This window comes from Cinclus cinclus, chromosome 12 (genome assembly GCF_963662255.1).
Source record: "Cinclus cinclus chromosome 12, bCinCin1.1, whole genome shotgun sequence".
NCBI lineage: Eukaryota > Metazoa > Chordata > Aves > Passeriformes > Cinclidae > Cinclus > Cinclus cinclus.
In genome coordinates this window covers 7,217,128-7,242,581 of record NC_085057.1, presented here as the reverse complement: position 1 = coordinate 7,242,581, position 25,454 = coordinate 7,217,128, and the positions used below count along the sequence as shown (strand labels likewise).

General features: G+C 44.4%; 1 protein-coding gene across 4 annotated transcripts in view; it reads right to left on the bottom strand.

The window, feature by feature from the left end:
* The window catches only part of CADPS (calcium dependent secretion activator), a 203,982-nt gene that overhangs the window by 125,971 nt on the left and 52,557 nt on the right, over window positions 1-25,454 (bottom strand). For all 4 annotated transcript variants that reach the window (XM_062501029.1, XM_062501028.1, XM_062501030.1 and 1 more), the window contains exons 4-6: window positions 7,966-8,046; window positions 3,524-3,760; window positions 1,153-1,274 (exon numbers count right to left, since the gene is read on the bottom strand). In XM_062501029.1, coding sequence (XP_062357013.1) covers window positions 1,153-1,274; window positions 3,524-3,760; window positions 7,966-8,046 — 440 coding nt within the window. The remainder of the gene's footprint in view (window positions 1-1,152; window positions 1,275-3,523; window positions 3,761-7,965; window positions 8,047-25,454) is intronic.

Sequence of the window (25,454 nt, the reverse complement as noted above, 5' to 3'; positions counted from 1 at the left end):
AGCCAGGCTGCAGCACTTTCCCTGATTGGGAATATTGTTTTTGAACTGCTTACTGCAGATTTCTGCTGCTCTGGTGCAGCACAGGGCATGAGGCATGAGCAATTTCTGTGCCTCTGTGAGAGGACAGTGACAGAGGGAGGGCAGCCTATCCTTGTCCCTGCTCTGTCCTGCATCCACTGCTCCTGAGCTGCCTGCAATGCTTGTGCACTCTCATGTCCTGCAACCATGTGGCTCTGGATTTCCTTCCAGCAGCTTGGAAAGGTCCTGGCACAACACCTCTTAGGACTGGCCACTGGGAATGGCATATGAGCACAACAGCACTGCTCTCTACTCCTGGAGGAGGCTTCATACCACCTTAGCAATTCTCCACATGAGGAAGTGCGCTGAGAATTAATTTAATTTGTGAAATCTCTGCAGCCATCCAGATAAAAAATTCCTCAAATCCATAGTGTTTCAAGTTAACTAATCCCACAGATTGGAAAGGAAATAATCCATTCATGATTTTCTCCTCCCAAATAACAAATCACTTAACAACATCCAGGTAAAACAAAAGAAAGCCAAGTATGGGGTCAAAAGTGGGGATCTGGGGACGAGGTCAAAGAGGAAATAACAAGACTTTGCCCTTGAATGGGACTGGGCCAGAGAGGCCTCAGTTAAAGCTTTAACTGAGTCATCTGAAGCTTTTCCCAGATCCTCTCTTCCACCTCTGGCTGTGGCTGCCAGACTGTGCCCCTGCCAGCTGTTCCCTATCTCGTAGGACTGCCAAAACCCTGCAGTGAGGAAAAGATAATGTAGCTATACCTGATGGCATGAGTTCAGATGGACACTCAGACAAGTACTTATCTAAGCACAGACTTAACTCCATCCCTATTTAGTAAAGTACTTACGTATGGGCACAAATTTATCCCTCTATGGCAACATGAGATATAAGCCTCTCATTAACACTTTATTCCCCTCGGCCAGGTCTTATGTGTCATTCTTAGCTGCAGGACAACATTCTGCATGTGTGGAAGGCCATGTTTCTTCTCTGCTTCTGAGAGTCCCCTCTGCCCTCACCATGCAGGAGCCAGAGCTACCTGCAGTGACTCAGCAGCACAGAGACAGGGCAGAGGAGAGTGTGGTGGAGACACCAAATAGCAAAGCGAGGCTTACGTTGGCTTTGAGGCTTCAGCCTGGTCTGTCTGCAGTTTCTCCCCACCTTCAACTTCCATGGTGCAGTACACAATGCGGTTGGGGGCCAGCGACTTCAGCCCCTGCACCTCCATGATGACAACCTGCAGGCAGAGAAGGAGAAATGTAAGAGAAGCATCCTCCTTCAGACCTTGCTGTGGCTGCTGAACCCACAGGGTCAGCCAGTGCTGGGGTCCTTCACGTGCTGCTGGATGTTCACGGCGGCAGGTGGGCAGGGATGGTGGCACTGCCCAGGCTCAGTGGGGACTGTGGCAGCCAGCCAGGTCTGTTTGGAGACCAGGATTCTCTCTGACTTACACATGTCCAACGCTGTACCAAGCTTCAGGAGATGGGCTTCACAGACATGGTCCTGTCCATCTAGAAGCGCCTTAACATGTGAAATCCAGAAAGAAAAAAAAAAATGCACACAACTACTCATGTGCCAAAAGAATATTTTCCGTATTAATCATAGAATGGTTTGGGGTTGACATTGGATGATCATCTGGTCCAATCCCCGCCCTGAGGCAGGGATATCTTTCAGTAGATCAGGTTGCTCAGAGCCCCATCCAACCTTCAATCCAATTCTTCAAAAATTCCAGGATGAAACACCTATGCCCCAGTTGTTCCCTGTTCCAGTGCCCTACCACCCTCCTCAAAAACATTTCTTTCTTATACTCAATTTAGATCTACTCTCTTCCAGTTTAAAACTGCTACCCCTTTTCCACTATACAGCTCTAGTAAAAAAAACAAAACATCAAAATCTTTCTTCATCTTGCTTATAGAAAATCTTTCTAACTGAGAAATCACCATCTAAGTTTCTTGCAGTTAATTAATTTTTTTAAAAGGTGATCAATCCCATTAACCACACACTTTAAACATTTCTACAAGAATCACTGTGGGAGTTTCTGTTCATGTTTTATAGCAGCTATTTATATTGTAGTATATACACAGTGGTTTAAAATTCCTCTCCTCAGGTCTTCTGATCTATCTGGAGCTGAAGACCCTCTCCCTGGCACACAGAGCTCCACAAACCCTCTGATGAGCGCACATTTTTGATAAAAGCTTTCTTGCAGCAGTAGTTTTGTGGACTGAGCAGTGCCCAGACCTGCCAGCTCCTGAAGTCAGTGCTTCACTGGGCTTTCACTTCCCACCAGATGGGTTCAGCTGGAGCAAAGCATTTGTGACACCCTGTTGCAAGGGTGTCCCTTCACACACAGCTGTACACACTGCACAGCTTCTGCAAGGGGGGGGGGGGGGCTACTACTTTGTGTCAATTCCCTGCTCCTTCATATGGGAATTCCTGGAAGTCAGCCTTATTTAATGCTGGTCTTGAAGGCACCATCTCTGGGTTCACAGCCCTAGTTTTAAATAAGACTGAACTGAATATTATAAAGATGGTTTCAGGCATTTAATGAGTTAAATTCTGAGACTGGACAACCAGGGTTGTTAAGATTTGCATTAGCATGATGCAGGAGACCCCCTAGGAATAGAAATAAACAAGAAACAACACAAAACCAGAATTTTCTGATTTTTCTGCATCCTACATTTTTGACTCCATCCTGGTAGTTGTTTTGACAATGTAACATAAACCCACTCATTGACAGACAACAACAATTCAGTATGGGTGAGCTGATGACTTCTGGAAGTAAATAATCCCACAAATAACCACAAATGTTTTTGCACTAAACAATTGAGCTGGCTGAAAACGACTACTGAGCAACACTGTTCCAGGACTGAGGCAGCCTGTGTCAGAGGCAGCAGCAGCACCCTGCCCTCCCCTGGGCTGCACAGACAAACTGCTTGGCAGAGTGCTGAGCAGAAAGACAGCACGCAACAGAGAGCAAAGAGCAGCCCAGCACAGCATAGTATTTCCACACAAACTGTAAACCAATCTGTTGGATGAATTCAAATCCCAGGAATTTTTCAAAATTCTTCAAAGAGGAAGCAATTCTTGCAGGAAAATACAGCAAACCCTCTAGCTGGAAATAGTTAAACATGCAGATATTTACAGTGTTGCATTATTGTAATAGTTTTGGGGACAATACAGACTCAGGGTTACTGGGCTACACTCAGTAACAAACTGCATGAAGACATCAGTTAATGATGCAGATTCCTGAGCCATTTGATATGCATCATCACAAAATGCCAGACAGGGCATATCACACAGATTGTTCCAACAAGGTGGTGAGACACCAGAAAGTTCAGTGTTTAATCACAGGCCAAGCTTTCAGTGAACAGAGAGCGATTTCTACTCACCTCTCTCCACCTAACCTACATTTGAACTGAGCAGAAGTTGGCTGCTGCTCTTTTTACTCCCATGAACTCTGCACACTGTTGTGCGCATGTAGCTTACCTCCAGGGAGAATGACAACACGACGTCTGACTTGGAAAGCTGGTTCTCATTTTCCTCTCCCATGTCAATTATTGAGGTGTTGTGGCTACGTTTCAGCTTCTGCAGCTTGAACTCAGAGCCTCCTTTAGACACAGGCATGCTCTCCAAGTTTGCCATCAGGAGATTGACAGATGACTTCAGCTCCTCAATATACATGTTCTCCATTTCTTTGGACACAAACTTGGGAAACTTGCGCTCCTTGGATTTGGAAACAAACACAACAGAATGAATGTTTGTGATAATCAACAACCACTTGTTGCAGTGGGAGAATCCTCCAAGAGCATCTGCAGAGGTTTGTGAGCAGGGAACTCCTACAAGCCAGATGACAAATTACAGCTTTCCCCTGAGTAATGTAGAAACATTATTGCTAGTTCCTCAAAGAATTACTACTTGGTACTTGTCCAACATTCCTGTATCTTGCATGCACTTGCATTGCACTGACTTTTCTCTCTGCAAATATGCTTTTCCCTATGGATGTATTCTCAATTACAAACACTCCAGGCCAGTTATCAACTGAACTTTGTGACCAACAGCGACTTACTAAGGATTCAGAGGATGCTGACAGTAAGAAATTTGTTTTCCAGTCTCCCAGTTGTGCCATCTCTGTTAAAAACACTTCTGAGCAGTTGTTTCATCAGGTTTCTAGGTGTGACAGGAACCCAAAGAGTGAAAACCAGCCATGTGTGGGCAAGGATACTCGATCCTAACTAGAAGGGGTAAAACATCCTTTCCACTACTTGCCAAGGCCTGAGCCTCCCCCAAGAAGATAACCTTTCACTGTGAGACTCCAATGCTGCTTGCTGTCAACAGGAAATTTAAACACTAAAACCAAGGGTGACAGTGAGAGCAAAATATGATGTTCTCCAATGCATGTTTTCAGCTTTGAAATGCTGCCCATCACCAATCTGAGCCCTACATCTTCTGAAAACTTTTCCCATGGCCTGAATCTGCTCAGGATTCAAATGTCTCTCAGTGGGTTATGAGACACTCTGCAAGGCGTAAGACAGTGTGGCAGCATCTGCAGCCTGGGAACACAAGGCTGATGTGCAAACAATCTTGGTGGCAATTCACAATATTGTAAAAAGCTATTTGTAAAATGTATGCTAGAAAAGAAAACAAGGTCATGTTTCTTCTACAAGACTGTGTTCAGGCTGCTGAAAGAGTTCTCCTCTGCACTAGTTTTTGCACTAGTCCTCAAGATCTTACTCACTACAAGCAGAGCTCACAGCAGCACTCACACCAAGCAGCTGAAGTATAGTCATCTGTTTCCAGCCTCAATCTTGGGAAGCAATTCCCTCATGTAAATTAGAACTAAAGTAAAATAAACTACCTAATCAGCCTCCTGTATTGTCTGTGCATTATATAAGTTGCAAGTCACCCCTAGGGGGAAAAAAAAAGGAAACTGGTTTGTAGATTTTGAGAACTGCTGCAGCAATGATGTTCAGACATTATTGCTTTTTTACCCTGCTGTCATCCATTGCTCCAGGGACTGCAATTTTGGCACTGCCCTCACAAACCTCTTCAGCAGTGCAGCAAGGACTGAGACATTTCACTGTGTGCCACCAGCAACTTCTCATATTAAAGCTAAAAATGTAGTCTGAAGTGATGCATAACAATTAAACTGGTACTAATTAAACTGGGACTATTTAACTGATGGTGGAAATGCAGAGATGCAAATCTGGTCTCAAGTCATCCATCAGACTGGAGATAAAGCTGGTGGAAGTCTGGAGTAACACTATCTAGAGATGCAGACAACAACAAGAAAGGGCATTAGCCACCTCTCCACTTACTGGGAGCAGAGAGATCAGGGAAGACAGAGGCAGAGTTAAGATACTGAGGAATGACCTGTCCAACAGGCTGGAGCAGAGTGGGTCCTGCCCCAGACAGCCATACCACTCTAGAGTCACCACAAGGTCTCCTTTAGTTGCCCCTATATGTGCTCCTCCTTGTCCTTGGGGCCAGGTGACTGGGAGGGGGAAAAGGCACCACAGGACAGCAGAGCACTTGCTACTGCAGAGAAAAATATATGTCTACCTTGGCATCACTAAGCTGTCAGCTATAATGCTGCTCTATTTAGCTGCTGGAAAAGTACAACAAACAGACTGAAAAGCCTGTCCAGATTCAGCTTTAAAACATCTGCTCACCACAGAGCATGATCCTCAAGCTGCCTGGCTCCAAGGCTGGGCTGATGTGCTTTGAAGGAGTCAGGCTCAGTGGGCGACCTTGCCTAGTGCTGCACTGAGCTGCACTCCCCTGAGCACACAGGAAGGCAAAAAGACCCAGAGCTGTGTCCTGGCATGCAGAGGCAGGAAAGCTGGCACGAACAGTGACTTGTTCAAGGTCACACAACAGCTCAGACAAAGCCTTACAGAGCTACTGGTCCTGTAAGACTCCACAGCCTTTGCTGCCTCTGAAGTGCAAATGTGTGTGAATTTCTTAATTTATCAACAAGGCATTAATTTGCCTTGAGCATGGAATCTCCAAGACAGACACCTCAGTGCTGGTTTCACAAGAACTGTAAGCCTCCCTGTGTAGCAAATCTGTATTAAAAGCTGCAAATTGGAGATAAAAATGGAAGTGCTATTCTTTCACTGAGCTGAATTGTGAACCTGCCCTCTGTTACAGGGAAAGCAGTCTTGCCCAGAAAGGAGGCTGCAGAAAAGGATTCAAAAGGTCATTTGGACGCCTCCAAAATATGGTATTCACGGATCTGAAAGAACGAGGTTTCTCACAGGCAGATGCTGGTGGCACCTGACATTCTGAAGAGAAAGTCTGCTGCAGTACCATGATAGAGATTAAATATCTGCCAACTGGAACACAGGTAAGTCCCTTTTACTCTAAACCACCCTCCAAGCTGCACTGTTGTATTTTGAAAGTTGAATTCTGCACAGATATGTCAGGTTATGTTGACGAGTTTTCCCCTGACTCTCAGACGGCCAACAGTGTCATGGTTTGTTTACAGCATCCTCGGGGGAAGAATGGAAATGGCAAATTCTCATTTGCAAAAAATAATTAACGGAGCTGCAGCTTCTGCTGGCTGCTACTGAACCATGCGTATTATTGTTCTACATGCCATAAAGAGAAAATGAAATAACAAAACCAGGCAATTTTTTCCTGGCACTCAGGGCCTGGCTACCCATCTCAGAACCAGAGCAGCCACACTCAGTGCAGAGGCTTACAATTCACTGCAAATAAATACTGTAGGTTTTCTTGACAAGAATGAAGTGGCAAAGGGCCACATGCTGAACGAAACAGTCAGTTTGCTGTTTTGCTGTACCATTGATTGGCCATGTGGTCCTTGGCCATCTCACTAATTTTGTCAGTGAAGTGGGGAAAACCAGAGCCTATGTCCCCAAAGAGGGAACAGTAGCAGATGTTTAACAGAGGTGTTACTGAGGAGGAGCTGTTCAGGCTCCACCAGCACCACTGTTAACACCTGACTATAAATCAATATGCTCTACTTTTCACACCTAGGCATATCAGTGTGGTTGCAAACAGCCCTGATATTACCTTCCTTATAAAAAAATCTGAATTTGGGCCCAGCTCAGTGCTGGGAGGAATGATGCTGCAGGGCAGGCCCCTAGACTGAGCTTATCTCTCCAATTAGATTTTTTTTTTGGTCTTGTAGTAATGATTTCTTGATTATCAAGAACAGCCAGATAGATCATTCCCAATGACTTCAGTCCCATTAGGGCTTTATCAGTGACTCGGAGCATCTGATTAAAGGCAAGGAAAAAATTCGGCCATATTGATGTCAACAGGATCTTCTCCATCATCTGTGGTCCACTGGAGGCTGTGTGAATCTGCACTGTGTGAGGGTGTGATTTCCTTCTAGGGAGATGGCTCCTTACAGAAGGGTCTCTAGGGAGGTTAGCTGAGTGCTTGGTTATCAAAGCTGTTTGGAGGTCCGTGCCTACTGCTCCAAACAGCAGCAATTTCTGCAGGGGGCAACGATGGCCTGACTGCTCTTATGCAGTGTGAACTTCTTTGGGACAATACATCTGAAGGACCTTTATTGAGGCAGCATTTACCTACAGGCAGGAAATTGTTGCTCTCGTCACCCCAGAAAACAACACAAATCCCATTAGGACTATTCCTGGCTCCTTTTTTACACAGCATCATCAACCTTTTTGTCTAGCATAGAATTGTGACATCTCTGAGGATTCACAAGGGATTTTTCAGTAACCTAAATTGTCCCAGCTCATCAGGACATTCCAGGAAATGCACATCACAACAGCTTCATCTTATTTTGTTTGCAGCTAAAAATCTGATCGTTTTAAACTGGTAATTCTTCTGAGAAGAAACTCGTAAGAGAATGACAGGACATGGGGGCTGCTGATGCAGCCTTGTATACTCCTAAATTAAGATGCTATTAATAACAGTAGATTTATTTTTTTTTTTACCTTGGCAATTTGTTCTGCCATTTGGAGACGTCCATCTAACTCTCGTCTGATCTGTGCTGCTTGCTCATCAGGGTTGTCCAGCTGTATAAAAACAAAAGGGAAATCAAGGTGAAAAATTAACCAATGCAACACCCTTAGGAGTAGTTCAGTTCTTCAGGATGACCACCTGTGCTACACTGTTGATAGAATGAGTGGTGAGGGGTCACTTTCTGCAACAGAAGCCCCCACAAAGGACAAACACAATGTTCACAGTCCAAGACAGACAGCTTTTGATCCTGTCCTGCTGCCTCCTGGGGCTGAGCATCCTCACCCTGAGACCGTCTGGTGCAGTGTAGTCTGCAAAGTTACAGCTACAGTGACTACAAAAGTTCAGATTCTCAGCCTGATGAATGATGAGCTTATCTGTTGGTACTCACCCCATTGCCCCTGACCCATCACTTCCCACAGCATCTCCTCATCTGTCTGCCTGCACATCCCTCACCTCGCTGCTCCCACACACACTTGTGCAGATCTGCACAGGTGCTGGTGTTATTTCTGCAAACTGCTTCACCACTGATTTTCCAGAGAGCCAACACTGACTATAGCTGAGATTGATGGAAAGTGTATTTTTATTAGCTTTTGAAAGCCTTTGTTATGGGTTGAATTCAGGAAAACTACAAAGTGTCCTGACTGTGATCCAAATCCATTGAAGCTTCAATGGTTTCATTCACACAAGCTATATGACACCTGCTGGTGTGGTTCATCTTTATATTCCTGATCCCAGCACCAATACAGAACCATGGATTACCAGCACACCTTTCAGGATCAGCTGCCCCTGTTAATTTCTACACGAACAAATGTACCACACAAAGTATCCTGCACCAGTGTGGAAGCACCTCTTGGAGTGGCTTCATTAAGGGTAGGAAACATACAGACCCAGATTTCCATTTCTTTGCAGTTCTGAAAGAGGAGGCATTCATTATTTGAATTCTATCTGAGCTACAGTAATTGAGGTTAATCACACACTACCCAAAATAACTCAGGAGCTAAATTTAGAAACTGAGGATGCTGCAGTTGAGGAGGGTTGATTTTACAGTATGATAATAAGCCAACAAAATGCCTCATACTTTCTGCACTATCTTGATTGTGCAGATGTTTTCCAGTGATGCTACAGGTGTCAAAGAAAGATCTGACTGCAGAAGAATACTTTTCTGCAAGCAGCCTAGGGAGTCTCTGTGGCTGTGTTTGAATGGGTAAGGTATTGCTTTCCAGGGCTGTGCTTCCCAAGATTAAATAGTGATGCCAAGCCAAGTATCCTGGTATTTAAAAGAAACAAAAAAATCTTTCCAGGCTGTATTTTTAATGATTCTGCATGATAGCTCTATGACAAAAAGTGATCTTTGGGAAAGCAGTCCTCATCTGTAGTAGCCAAAATAACATTTTCTTCTTGTTGTCTACAGAATGGTATTAATGAGACAGCCCCTGCCTGTCCTGGAACCTTCCAGCAGACCCCTTGTGACTAAAAGCAGCAGCCCAACAGCACAGCCATTGTCTCCTCCTATGCCTGAGAAGGACTCCTGTGCCTGGGAAAGGCTCCTGCTGCCATCAGAGCAAGCAGAGTCGATTTTACACAGCCGTAACACTATATAGGGCCATTAAGAGAGTAATGCTGGTACCCATAAAATATACTTTGCTTGTGAAATAAGGCAAGGTGCAAATGTGAAGCACACCATGTAAGCAAGACCAAGTAAGGCAACACAGACCTTAATATCATTAAAACTCAATTTCTTAACTAGAGAATCAGCTATTTATTATCTGCCATATCCATGCCCACTTTATATTCAAGTACTTGACAGCCAAATACATAAATGATTTTAAAAGTCAAAGAGAAAATAAATTAGTTTCGTGCTGCATTATGATTATGTTATGGGTGTGCTGTGAATAAAGCAAAGATATAAATCATAAGGCTGCCCCAGTCAATTAAATGTGAACAGTATTACAGATTTCAGTATATACATGATTTGTCATATGCACTGGGCTTTTCTTCAGCAGCATGCCACAAATACATGATTTACATAATTTGTAATCCTCAACTGATCATTACCCAACTGCCTGCTGGTAAATTAGATGTTTTCATACATCTACCCGCAACCACATTAGCTCTCTCTGCCTGCCCTGCAGAGATCATCTACATTGGTGTAACAGTTGCTAAAGCAAAAGAATAAAAATTAAAAACTATATGCAGATTAGATTTTAAGTGGAACCCAAAACTGATCAGCACTGCAGCCAGCCCATCACTGCAGGCATTGCAGGACAGGTGTCTACTCTAACCCCTGCTGAGGGTTCAATTGCAAGGAAAAGACCTTGCAAGAAGACAGGTATTTTACATATAATCTGCTAATAAGGAATAATCTTTAGTGGGCACTAGTAAATAAGAAAAACAGGTTTAAAATGTTCATCATGAAAGTCTGACAGTTTTGATTGCCAGTAAGAGCCAGTTGCTGGCCTGCAGAAGCAATCCTTTGCTCCCATCCCTGTGAAACAAACTCACTGAGAGAATTTTCTTCCTGTATCCCAAAAGGATGGAAGATAATCCCTCTACATCTCTGAAGGGCAGAAGCAGACAGAAACCAACCAGACTAATTAGATTGTAATATCTTCAACAAGATGCACAGGCACCCACCAAACCCACATCTAAAGTGTTTGCTGCATCAGAGATCACCCACTCATTGCCCAGCCTGAGCCTTATAGTTTTTTAAGCCAAGAGCCCAGGCCCACTTCTACTTATACCAGGAAATGCCAAAGGCAGTGCAAGGACATGAACGGTATTAGGGGATTTTAAACCTCCATGCTTTTGGAGCCCAAATGTTTTATTTAAAGTGTTTATATTGAAAACTCCAGCTTTGGTGTATCACATCTTAAAGCCAAACTGTTTACAAATGCTGTCATGGCTCTGAAAGAGCCACTGGGGCAGCCCAGGCTGCCTTCCTCTTTCCTTCTCTACTGTGCACAAAGCACTTTGGTTCATATTCACACCTCAGAGCCACCCACCTGCCTGGGAACTGAGCAGGGCACAGCTCTCTTGCCATTGCCTCAGTGAGAGGGCTGCAGGTGGGACGAGCCCTCCCAGCCTGGGGACAATGCTAGTGGCACAAGTGACATGCTGTACACAGCCCTTGGCTGGTTGGTAAGAGCACAGTGAATCTGGCTGCTCCACCAAGCACGGACTGATGGGGCACAGTCCCAACAGACACAGCAAGTGAGATGACACAGGAGCTGAACCCACACCCTGAGCTCAGCTCTGCTGGGAATAATGTTGTTGTAAACAACAAGAGTTTATCATGAAATAACATTGCTGTAAGCTAAGAGGGTTTGTAATAACAGGATGCAACATCCGGATCCAACCTTCAATGCCTGGCATTTAGGCTGTGGATGTGACAGGTATCATTGGTGTGCGTGCCATCAGCACCAGCCAGAAACCACTGGGACAATTTAACAGCTTAATCCCTCCCTGCCAGCCACTGCTAATGCTGATTCTGGCTTCCCAGCAAAGGCAGCAGATGTCACAAAATCCCCGTTCCTGAAGCGTAACTGGGGCCTGTCCCAGGGCATCTCTCCTCCTGTGGGAAAGATTACAGTGTGGTGGTGGATCCAGTGGCCCTCCCATGGCATGTGCTCCTGCAGAGGACCAGCCATTTGCAACGGGGTTCTGGAAAAATACATTTTAAATGCTCTGGCAGCACAAATGCTGAGCTGCAGCAACCTGCTTTATGATGCACTGGGAGCAGAAACACACTTGGATTTTAGTCTTCTGGAAAGGAAAGCATTTAGTCCAGGTCTCTCTGAATCCTCAGCTATTTCCTGCTTTGGTTTTCCTCCCCAGCAGTACTGGCACCCAGGAATAGGTGATCAGGTGGGCTGCTGCCAAGCAGGGACTGTCCTGGCTGGAGGCACTCTCAGCGATCCCAAACATTAATTTTCCCTATCCTTGTAAACAGCACACCACCATGCAAGTTGGATGGCTGTGAAAATGCCACTTTGTTAATTATCTTCCATAGCTGGAGGACTAAGACAAAAGCCATGAACCACTCATGTTCTTCCTAAACCTGGGTTCATTCCTCCCAAAATAATTAGTGCAGTCAAATGCTTGTGCTGTGCATGGCTATAGGTGCCAAATGCCTCAAAGAGAAAGTTTCAAGGCACTCATCCTTTAACATACCAGGAGCCCTGTAGCTCAGCAAATGGTTGATTAAGTATTTCAAAGCAAACATGCTCATGGTGAAGGCTGAACAAGATCACAATATGGGTGACAATTTTGTAGCTTTGATGTAGGGCTTTAGGAGAGATCTTTGTCTCATAAAAGGTGGTTTCACTTTGTGATGCACAGTGTGAGAAAATACTGAAAAATTCATAAGCCACATCAATTAATAATGAATCTGTCAGTCCAGGAGTACTCACAACATGTGGCATCAGCATCATGGAGTGCTCCAGCTGAAAGAAACATGGCCCCCAAAGTGACTCATTGCAGGGATGCCCTTGGTTTCCTACCACAGAACTGCTGTTTTAGGAGATAAAAGTGTAATGAGGCAGAACACAGTGGCACCATGTGGCACACATATGCTCCATGTCAATGTCACAGACTGCTCTGCAGCATCCTTTCCCCACTAATGGTGAATATCCTCTACAAGCAGCCAAGGGCAGTGGGATGGCAGCAGTCTGGTGCTCAAGGCCCCGACCTCTTCCCACAAGTCTGAAGCAGAAAGCAGAGGAGGATCTGAACATTCCCTCTTCAGCTACAGGTGGGATTCTGACTTCCCTTTAAACTGGGAACATGGATGATGCTAAACTGCCTCAGAAGGGCAAGTCACTAATGTCTTGGGCAACATGCTCACCCTCTGAGCAGCAAACTGCAACCCACAGACTGCTGGGTGTCTTGGGATCTGAAACAGGAGCAAGGAAGAGGAAACAAGGATGGGTTCCCCATATTAGGCACCTCCCTGCATCAGCAACCATGGCAGCATCTGCACTGCCCAGCTATGGATCTAACAACTCTCACTCCTGCAGTTCCAGAGAGGATTTTGAAAGACCTGGAAGGACTTGCAGAACATGCAGCCTTTAGGATTGCAGTGACATATGATCCCCTGACATTCCAGGGGACTGAGCTCCCATGCCACTGCACAGCAGGAATGTATAAGGCTACCTCTCATCTGGCCAATCAAAGCTCCCCAAATCAGTCTTTTAGGTTCAGGCATGCAGAATCTTCCAGTACAACATAAAGTTCCCCTTAATTCAAGGAACCAGTGCCTATTACCTCACCAAAATCTTTTTCCTTCCTGCCAGCCCTAGCTCCTCCTCCAGGGTTCTAGCACCCCCTGGATGTGACATACCCCCTCCCCTGGGGAGGAGATTACCTTATTTTGCTCATGTGTAGGTAAAACAGGCTATGCTGCAGGGATTCAGTAATTTCCATAATAATTCAGTAAGGGCTGCACAGTTGCTGTTTGCTGTGGATAGGTGCTGGTTCCTGCTATCCCAGCAAATTCCTAGGTTATCTAATGAACACCTTCTGCATGAGAGCACTCAGGGGATCCTGGGAGGGTGATTTAAAACAATAGAAAGGACATGGATAATTCAGTAAGGGTTGATGATTCTCTCTTAAAGAGAAATCTTATTTCACGCTTCACAAACTTTAGGGTTGCACTAGATTCATCGGTGAAAACATTCCCCAGGATGTAGAGCAGCCTCTCTCCACCTCAGTGTGAATCTCAGAGTGCTGCAACACATCTCTGTTCCTCAGCAGCCACAGGGGCTGCGCAGGCTCTCACCCATCACAACTGCCTGTGGATGCTGGGACTGTGCCTGCTTCACCAAGTGAGGTCAAGAGGTCCAGCCTTGGATTCACCATGAACTGAGTGCTGTCTTACACAGCTGTTTATCCCATGAACTGAGATGATTTTCCACCAGAGCAGCCCTGGTGGCACTTGCAGGCAGAGGTTTCTCATGTCCTTTTTGTTGCTGGCAGCAGCACCCATGGGTACTCACTGCTCATCTGCTGATGGATCACCCAGCACGAGCTGGTGCCATGGCAAGGGCAGGCAGGTGCCAGGCATGGATCCTGTGCAGGAAAAGATGATATCTCTCCATGCCCTCCTAGTTCCCAACCTGCCTACCACCACACTTCTCCACAGCTTTGCAAGGCTGCACTGTGGGGCTGAGGAAAGCTGAGACAAGCAAACCCAGCATGCATCTTTCCTGAAGGTTGTGCAAAGATACCTCTAGATTTATGTACAATGATAAATCAAAGTAAATGAGAAACCAGATTCAGCAAAACAAGAAGGGGAAGAAAAAAGTGCTGCCTGCCTTTGCAAATGGATTGCAAGCTATTAAGAAAAGGGACGGCAGAGCACATCCACTCGGAAGGCACGTCCTTTCCATCTGTGGCCAGAGAACTTTTGAACCCTGCAAATCCCTCTGCAAGATCATCCATGCAAGGTGTATGACACTGAAAGGGATTGAAAACTAAAGCTGTCCAGAGGCTCTGACCTCTGAGCATGCCTTAATACCATCTTCTTATGGCATTGCATAAGGATGCTCGGAGGCGTGCGGGCAGCATACACTGAGCTATGGCACCATGAAAGAAACTGGAGCACTGCCTGGTTGATGCTGCCTGATGTACATCACTACATTTAGCTTGCCTGTGTTTCCTTATCATATGCTGAATTTCACATCAGTTAATGCAGAGAATCACCTGGATTTTGTAAATATGGCAATAAACTACTATTGAGTTCTGAATGAGTTTTACAGCTAGAATCGGCTGCAATTAATTCATCCCAATCCATCATGGAAGAAGGATCTACATATCCTCAAATCCTCATCTTTGATTAAAAGCTTAATGATAGACACATTCATCACTTAATTCAAAATAGGCTTTGGCTTTTGGAGCTAAAGCAACTTGCATGAGGACCTAGTCCAGCAAAGCTGCAGTACCCTGACACTCAGCAGGATTAATGTGATGGAATAAGATGGGAACATCTCCAATGGTGTCTACACAATAATTGTTTTTCTTCAGAAAGCTCTGAGCAAAAAACTGTCAAAGCAGAAACTGGCTGTGAAACAGCAACATTTTTGTTCTATTATATGCTAAATCAGCAGAAAACAGGGGAGAGGGAATGTAAAGAGAAGTTTATAGCTCCCACTTTTCAAGGAGAAGGATAGCAAAGATTGCAGTCCTGCTCATTACAGTTCAGTTTTTTACTTTGTGAAGTTTGGATTTATCACAGCCAGAGATCAAGAGAGACCAACCTCCTGAACAGGCTGATTTCTTTCACACTGGTTTGATGCAACAAACTCTCCCATGAGATCAGGGAGAAAGCAGTCAGGAGAATTAAACCTCTAGGCAGCAAATTTCCAGCACAGAAAGAGGTGGCTACATGTTCTCAGTGGATGGCATCCTATGGTGGAGGTGGGAGATGAAGCTGCTGGTCCCATCTGTGGGTAGGATCACACTTCTCCAGAAGTCTCTGTATAGGTCACCACCAGACCCCCATCCTACAGCAACAGAGAATTGGAAGAGAACTGCCTTCCACTGCAGATGCAGCTATTTTAGTCCCTCTGACTTGCACCTAATATGCTGCTCACTAATTGGTATCAGATTATCAAAATCCAGAGCAGAAACATCACATCTCTAAGTCCCTTTGATCAATACAGAACAACAACTATAAATGATTAATAAGCAATCAGTATAGCTATGCTAAATTACTATGTTATGCTAATTAAAAGGTCAATTCCTCGCTTTTCTTAGAGCAGTGCCCCAACACCTGTGCTCTGAGTCATTCAAAGGTCTCAGAGAAGTTTATCTCAGAGAGAATCTCCTGGTTTTGAACAGAAGCAACATGAATCCTTAGCCATACCAATCCTATCTAATCTATCATCACATTTCAGAAAAAACACCTCTTTTTAAAATAATTAGCATTCAACACTATGTAAAAAACCCCACAAGAAATATGGATTGGAATCCTAGCTTCACTAATAGGGAACACCCGCCACCTCTCTTGCTGCCTGATCCCCTCCAACAGGACCTATTCTGCCTCCAAAGAACCAGTGGCACAAAATGGATGTCTGGCATCTCTGAGAAGGGCTGTGTGGAGCTGAGAGCTGTCATGTGGATCTAACCTCACATAATGCCCTTGCAAGATGCTCTGGCACCTGCATTAAGGATCAAGGATGTGAGAAGAATTGAAGGAGACACAGAAAAGCAATGGCATAGCTATGAAGAAACAAACACAGGCAGCAAAAATGATGCTTTTAAAAGCAGCAATTCCATAAGTTGAGAGGAGGAATACAGCACAAGGTACCATGTGTGGGGAGAGCTTAGCAGGTGGGGCAAGTCCAACCATGGGGTGCACCATCCTTGTCTCCTTACTGGTGGGAACAAACCATTTATACAATACAGAAAATGCTGTTATTTGCCCACATTAAATGTATTATAAATAATTTCTGTGTACAGACACTACAACAATTACAGAATAAGGTGTTTCAGCCTGCCACATGGCTGGACAGCCCAGTTCCCTATGCACAGAGCATGGCACTGCTGCTCCCACACCTGCACTTTCACACAGCTAAAACTCTGGCCCTGCATGCAGCCCTGCCTCAGTAGAGGAGGATGGGCAAACAGGGATGAGCTTTAGGGGCCCTTAGTTTGAAGACCCTAAAAATTCCTCCTAGTCTTAAAACCATTGCCTTCCAGATCTCATACTGATGTTCAGAGCCGGCTCTGGGCCCGTAGCAATCACACACACGTGCAGTGTCACCAGCCTCCAGTCTTCACCATGTTACCACACTGCAAACAATAAACATTTCCTTTTCTTGTCAGGGAGCCAAATGAATCCTAAATGGCTTTCCTGACCATAACACACACACAGCACCAGCCACAGACCTCCATTTCTGACACATCAGCTGTGAAGGCAAGAAACTGCAGATAAGAGCATCAAGGCTTTGAGGACACTGCCAGACCCAAGCACTAAGAACGATTAGTTTTTTCCAGATCATGTATCACATGTAATAGAAAATATTAACTCACATTTCAAATATTTATGAAAAGTTCAGACATAATTAAACAATTTGTAATTGAAAATTAACAATCTAAAAATTCAGCCACGTAGACAGAGAGCATTAAATACAACTGTAGTTAATGTAAACTGATTTAAGTGCAGCTAATACAGTAACAACAGAAAAAGGCAGTCAATCACATTCCCTGTCATTAACAGCCTTCTCCATGTGAAATATTATTATCTGAAGCTTTCAAGCTGCTCTGCTGTCCCAGCCTGTGCAGGAGAGCTGTTTGCTTACAGCCTGCTCCAGCTGGAGCAGAGGGACAAGGTGTCCATCTGTCCACCACACCCAGGTTTCTGTCTGTCCACCCTATTCCCGCACCCAAGGCTGTCCCTGCCCCTCCCACACCTAAGCACTGTGTTCCTGACAGCACCAACACCAGCTTTCCCCCAGTCTCACTCTAGGTTTCACCCACTGCCTCTCAATTATCATTCCCTAGAGCTTGGTAGGGATAGAACCTCCAGACAGTTTTTCCAACTCAGTGGGTGAAGAGCTCTTTTTCACACTGCTTCACTAATTACTCTTTGCATTTAAAGCCAAGTAAAACACTGATTGCCCAACACATCCATCCCAACCCAGGCTGGACTACCTCAGCCTTGGCACCTGCCAGAATACAACACAGCTGGAGAAGAAAGAGCAGCATCCACCACCCTTGAACCTCGTAGGCATCCTGAAGGAGAGGGCTGGGATGCCAGCAGAGATGGCACAGTCCTCTGCAGCAGGCTTCCATGAACAAAATATTATGGATTTAAGGATGGGCTATGTGCTGGGTAGTGAATCAGGCCCCAGTGTAGCTGCATAGTGGCTCTTCCAGACAGCTCCTCTGCTAGAAACACTGTAATCTCCTGCTTTCTGAGGAAATGGGGTTTATTTCAAACTACATTCAGCAAGGCATGACCTCCTTCCTTTGAAACTGTTAGCAGGGCAGGAGGTTTTTGCTTAGAGAGTTAGGGAAAATATACGGGACACTCAGAGAGTATGGCACTACAGTCTGCTATTGCTGAAGTCCCTCGGTGCTTTCTGCGTGGCAGCATTCTGAAAAAATAAGGTGATAACCTGCTCTCTGATGCCATTTCATCTGAGTCTACCCTCAAGCTTCCCTTTAAGCTTTCACTGAGGACAATGCTCTTCATATGCAAAAAAAGACATGTAAGAGAGTAGTGCAGAATATACAGCTGGAATCCAGATGTGAGGCAGAGTGCAACTATGACTGCAGGTCTGCAGCACCAGTACCTGTTCATCTCAGCCAACTGCTGCAGTTCTTTATAGAAATTAGGAAAAACATCAATTAAGAGATTAAAGAAAAAAAGCCACACTTGAAGTATTCTCATGGAATTCAGCTTTTTTTTTTTTTCACATTCTGCTCTGTAACCTGGTCAAAACTGCACTGCTAGAACCACCCTCTTACTTCAAATGAAGGTACCACCAGATGCTACCAGCAATACACCCACAGGAACAGACACCTACGGAACCTGCAGCTGAAATCCTTCCCCTCTCTTTCTTATTATTAATCAAAGATCCATGGAAATAAAGGGCAGAAGAGCAGTGCTCAGGGCACTAGAAAAAAATAATGCATGTGTGCAACCCATGGGGGTCAGACTGCTGTCCCTGCTGCATACCCTCTGCATCCCCCTCTTTCTCCAGTGAACTTTCAGGGAAAAGCGATAGGGAAAAGCAGGCTCTGACAGGATGGTCCAGATGCTGAGAAAGCTGTTAAGACAGGTGGATGAAAACAAGGGACCTCTTGCTAGCTGGGAAATGCTCTGGTATCTGCTTGTGCTGCTTCACAGGTGCAAAGGAATCAACTGAGGTTTATGCTATGACCTTGTATGAGAGCAGAGGGAGTAACAAAATCATTTGGCTCACAGGCTGAGCAAAATCCACAACAGATCCCACCCTGTCAAAAAGTATTCATCTTCAGACAGCTTTCCTCCCTACATTTTTATGCAACTTTAAAAACCTAAGCTGTCCTGTTTCTAAAATGCTTAGATCCATCTTAAATCCATTCTCCCACTCTTTTTTTTTAAGTGGATTTTAGAGTGGAGGGTAAAACATTGCTGAAACAATTCAACCAGTTCCTTAAAAACCTGGAAAAATGCTTCATTCAGCCCAAATGTGCCTACGTTATAAACCATGTGCAGGCTCACTCCACAGTGTGCATTTGTTGAAAATTAAGACATGTAAGACTGCCTCTTTCATATTCCCCTGGGAGATAAAGCAGCAATCACCTCCAATTTTTTTCCAGAACCATTTTCACACCCAGCCAAACACCTCTCAGCTGTGCCAGATGTGCTTTCCATCACAGGTAAAATGAATGGAGGGGGTGACAAAGCAGCCAGCTCTGCAAGATGCTGGCTCATGAAAGCAGGAGCCCAGCTGAGAGAACGAGTACCCAAGCATGGGGAGGAGAAAATGGGCAAAGCAGAAAATCCCATCTCAGCCCAATCACCACGCAGAGTTATTCTGGTTTATGCTGCTGGCAGCCTTCTTAACTGCACAATGACACACTCTAAAAATATTTGCCGTTTGGACTAGATTTCATGTTTAAAAATGTATAACAAATAATTACTTGTACAAGCACAAACCTTATAGCTTCTGCTTATGAGCAGATGGGAGTTTGTAACAAACTTCATCTGGCAAAGCAGTGTCCCCTCATCTGCCATCACCTCATCCTCACTGCCATGCAGCACCAAGTGCACCATGCATGCCAGCCCTGCTTCCTAACATGGGCAGCTCCACAGCAAAGGCTTTTGGCTGCAGGTGGCCAGGGAACAGCTCCAATTCTCCTGGCTGCAAGACTCTTTCTCAGAGCCCACCACAACTTCCACTGAACATTAAAATGAAATAACCAGCCTAGACAAAGTTCAATTAAATAACTGATTCTATATTCAGCAATAACACTTCCAAAACCTGCCCAGCCATGGGATGGATTCTCAGCCCAAAATTAACCACTTGCCCCTTGCTATGCAATCTCTTGTACACCCCTAGTAAAAATTCAGCATACAATTGCAACGTTAAGGCCCGACCTTCCATTTAAACTTAAGCGTATCTGATAGAAAAAGATCCAGTGTACCTTCAGGTGAGAGAAAAACTAACACAACCTTTGCCCAGCTCTCCCAACCCTGACTATCCAAGACCCTGATTCCCAAGAGTGATGCTTTGATCCCAGTTTTACTGCTCCCGTACACGGACAGTTAAACATTGATCCAATACATCTGCAAACAAACTATTTGGACTATTTCCCCAGGTGAGTCAAACTTTTAGTTCTTCCTTATCCCTTCACATAACTCCCAAGACATTTCCAACATATTTTTATAGTACAGATTCCAGACTGGGATATAGGAGAGGTTTATTTTCCACTCTATAGAAAGACAACAATTTCTCACAAAATTTTCTGAGATACCTTCACACACGCCAAAGGCTTGGCACCATGGCTGGACACCTCAGCACACCCACTGAGGCTGTGGCTGCATCCTTGCCCACCAATGTCCTGAGAATCCTTAGCTGATGCCCACAAGACATCAATCAGACACAAGCTTTGAAAACCTTTCACAACTGTCACCACCTTTTCAAGTACCTTGTTGCCTTACTGCAAGTCTGACTCTTGTTTTAACACTATTTATGACAGCTTGTACTTCCTCATTGCTTGTTTTACCTTTAAGTCCTCTCCAGGGCCTTTTCTGAAGCAGAAGAAAAAAAAATGAAAGAAAAAAGGGGGAGTGTGGATAAAAAAAGGAGCTGTTTTTCCTCTAAATTTTGCTAGAGCATCTCTTGAAGGTTACAGGCTTGCATCCTGAGAAAAGCAAGGGTAGCACAGTGGTTTCAAACACTGGAAAACAGGGCAGGAAAACTGCGGTATGAATGTGGGACTGGCCCCATATTTAGTTCATATGTGTCCACACAACCTCCCTAGGGTTTCCTAAAGCATCCCAGAGCAACTGGAAAAGCTCTCCACACAGATCACTGCCAGAGGGATGAGAGGGATGAGTTTTGCTTTATTTTAAGGCAGGAATCATTGCAGCCTGTAGCAGACAGCTAATGACACTCTTGAAAGGAAATGCTCTTGTTCCAAGCTGAACTCTGGTTTGCTTGGTGAATTTTTCTGAGACCATCCCTTGCTGTTACTTGCTGTCAGCTGTGCTTCCTTTCTCCAGGGATCACACTGGCATAGGCCAATCCATGTCCAGCAGAGTTTACAGTTACATCTGATTTCATGCTATCAATGAGTACTTACTCCTTTCTCAGCAGAATTTTATTTGACCCATTTTTCTTTTCCTCTGCTCCCCAGTACTCTGGCACACCTCTTCCCAGCAGCCTCTGCACAGGGAGAGTTTTGTTATTAAAAATTCTTATGAATTCTTTGTCTTTGAATAGGAGAGATTTACTTTTGACTGATATCTGGCATCAAGTAAATTTGGGCAACAGTGGAGAGAGAGATTCTCTTCTGCTGTGGCATGCTAGTATGGCAGGATGCCTTAGGGAGACAGATGTGCCTCCTGTCCTGCCCTTCCCTCCAGCATCCCCTGCTCTATTGCTACCCCAACTGCAGATGAGACAAAATACAAGACAGAGATACCAGGGGGAGTTCCTGGCTTACAGTGGTTCACCTGGTGCTTTGCATGATGGCGGTAACCACTGATCTGGTTAAACAAAATGTGTTTTGATTGTCACCCTCCAGAAACTCTCCATCACTCATCCATCACTCTCATTTTGAAACACATCAGGTTTTCCCAAGATCACTAATGACAAAGTTCAGATCAGGCTCATACTCTGATGTTACAATGCCAGAATTTCTACACATGTATTTAGGATAGAAAAGATATTATTTTTTTTTCATTGATGCTGCTTATGTTTTTATCCATACAATGGATGAAACTGAAACTAGTGTTATGATAGGAAAGCATAATGATCTAAATTATCCCACTGAACATATATTTTGCTACTTTAATTGACAGAAATAAAACTTCTACTGCCTGCCAGACACCCTCAGCCGTTTTGCAGTTGCCATACATAAAGCCAGAACAAACTGGCCAATCAGTGACCCCGAATAATTGCCTACATTGACTGTTAATAAAGAGGATCAGGATCAGGAGAGGATCAGCTGGGCAAAGGACTGCATGGGGAAGGAACAGTCACCTCCCACCATTGAGCAGGCAGGGCTTGGGTAGCAGCAGGGCTGCAGCTGGTACCCCTGGGGAGAACAGCAGCTCATCAATGAGCCAAACCAGTAGCAAAACCCGTGTCCAGTTTTCTCCTCTTGCTTTGCTAAGGACCATGTTGTGAGCAGGGAGTTACCAGAGGAAAGCTGTTGTACCAGCCTCAAAGAAACCAGTGTTCCTCATCTCAAATACTGCAGATGTGAAACACATTTCCCAAATACTGCTGCTGCTGCACACTCAGGAAGGGCCACTGTAACATGTAGGATCTCTGACAGTATATAAGCCAGTACTTAAGAGTGTACTGCTCCTCTATTAATCTAACTGGCATTATCCTCTCTAACTCCATTCCCCTCAAGCAGACCCAAACCACACTTCTCGTGTCTGACCTGACCATCACTCTCCCACGCAAAGTTATTTTGGAATAATTTTGACAGTGGCAGCCACAGCTCCTTAAGATAATTTACACTCAACTGATACCTCACAATCTAAGCATGACTATTCCCAGCCAAAATCCACTGTTATGGAGAAAATGGGCAAATAAAGAGAAAATCTACAAGCGGAAAGGTCAATGAAGAGCAGGGTTAGAAGGTGAATGAAAATGACTACTGGATATTTTACATTTTTTCACAGAAATACAGAATCATAGAATGGTTTGGGTTGAAAGGGAACATAAAGACCATATTTTTCCAACCCTTTCTGCCATGGGCAGGAACACCTTCCACTAGACCAGACTGCCCTAAGCCCTATTCAACCTGGCCTTGAAAACTTCAGCAACAGGGCATCCACAGTTTCTCTGGGCAACTTGTGCCACTGTGTCACCACTCTCTCAATGAAAAATTTCTTCCTAATACCTAATCTAATGCTCTCCTCTTTTACTTAAAAAATTTGCCTCCCCTTTGCCTTATCACTATCTGCCTGTGCTGGCAGTAAGAATATGGATATGTATGGGAAGGGAATAAGACTTCAAGTTATGAGGGGATGGTGAGTGATGAGGAACTGCTGCTGATATTACACCCTGCATCAGAAATAAAGAGCACTGGGTTTTCCTGTGATTTTAAAATCAAAATAAAATGCTATGCTTGGCAAATGGTATTCTCATCAGACCTAACAGGCATCATGGGACTTAATAAAATTATCTTGTCAATAATTTCTCCATGAACAGCATCTCTGTTTTGCAGCTATTTTGTCAGTCCTGGTCTCAGTTCTGCATGCGGGTGCACGAGACTCCTGGCGATGGCAGCCAAACACATGCCTGCAGCTCATTCCACCAATGTTGCACAACATGAGCTCTCCATCAAACTGGCAGAAATATCATCATGAGAAATAACTGGTGTTGAGAGGAAATATAAGACTGTTTAATTACTCTAATATTAGAATTTTATCATTTAAAACACTGAAAAGGCTTCCCCCCTGTCAAGTTTGGACTTAACTAGATCACAAAAGAAGATAGTTATATTCAGCAAACTCTCCACAGAAGAGAACAACTCTCAGTTCTCAGCCTGGGAAAAAGAGAAGTGGTCACTGATGCTCCTTCTGCTAAGGAACAGCCAAGGAGTAAAGCTTTACACTCCTGCCAGCATCCCACTGCAATTTGTGTTGTCTTCCAAGATCTCCCACCTTTGTGGGTGACTTAATATTTTCATTTCTGGGCCCTACATTTTACATTTTTATATTGTTAACTGGAGCAAAATACCATCAATGTAGACCTTGCCCAGTTTCCCTTCCTGTGGACTAATGATGACTGGAGATGTGCAGTTTTGCTGCTGCTGCCAGTACAGCTGCACACACAGGCAGCAGTCAGGCAAGATACAGAAATGAGCTGCACCCATGAGAATGAGCAGGTACCTAACACAAACTCAACAGGCTGCTGGGCAAAGTCTGGGTGCCTGACCTGTGGTCACCGCCTGTTACTGTGCCTGCTTCCTCCCCAGCACCTTTTTTAAACATCAATCATTCCCCTCACAGCACATTCAGAAGAGGACAGCAAAATTATGCATTTTTTCTTTGTTCTCATTTATTGTGGGAAATGCCTGCTAATTTTAGCTGTCTCCTCCTCTGCACATCTGAGGAATGCTTAAGGCTCAAGCCTGAACACATAAGCAGGCAGCCTGGTTCCACCAATGCCCAGGAGCCCACAGGGCACTGGAACCTGGCTGTGGTTTGGGCACAATAGGGTTCAGACTCCAACCTTCACCCCATACCGTGCTCTCCTGGGCCACCAGCACTCAGGGCTGGCATACAGAGTTCTTAGGAAACTCCACTCATTTCCCTGTCACAGCTATCAATGTTTCTACAAAGGCTTCATGACAAATAATATTGTGCCATCAACCTCCCCATCTTCTTGCTGTTCTCTGTCAAGAGACAAAAGAACTGGACCAAAGGCTGCCTACAACACTTGAAAAACACATGCACAGATCACTGCTGTTAGGAAACATCACTACTTCCCTGTGTTATGCAACAAAATTTATGCTATGGATGCCAACACAGTTTTTACATGATTTTAGGCTACTATCAGCCTTTTAAATACATGAGAAGCTGTATTTGAAGTTGTGTTGCATCCAATTCTCTATTGAACTTGCACTCTAATTTCTTACAAATATGAGTAGAATCAGATGTTCCAGAAAAAATGTAGTGTATTGAATATGAAAACTCAGCACTGAAATCGAGGTAAGAGCAGCTTATGTAAGTTAGGGATATTAAGGCTGAGCTTTTGAAATGCATTAAATCTACTTTGTTGATCATTTCCCAATTTATAGTCAGCTCAGTGGGAACAAATATGTGCCTACTTTGATATCCTTTTGAAGAAAATTCTTGGCATCTAATTTATGCTAAGAAATATACCTATTCTCTTTTTAATTTGATACTTTTTAGATGAAAACTGGAAGATTAATTCAGCTGTATTTTATATTCATGAAGTACTTTCTACGGCCTGATCCATTCGACTCCCAAAGTTACTTCTGAATCAAAATTACACTATCACAGCCCAAGTTGTGACATGAAGCATTTTTCAAGTTGCATGGAACACTGGTGGCCTGAAGAATGAAATATAAGGAGTGGAGGAAAGGACTGGTGAAGAATGTTTTTTCTTTTTTAATAATTCCCTTTCCTGGAAACCTGAACACAATATGGACTGCAAAGAAGCAGCCTCGAGGAAACCACAGAAATACAATTAGAGAAAACCTAGTAAAATATTAATGTAGAACTTTCAAAATATTCCCTTAGTGGATGATGTATGTCAGA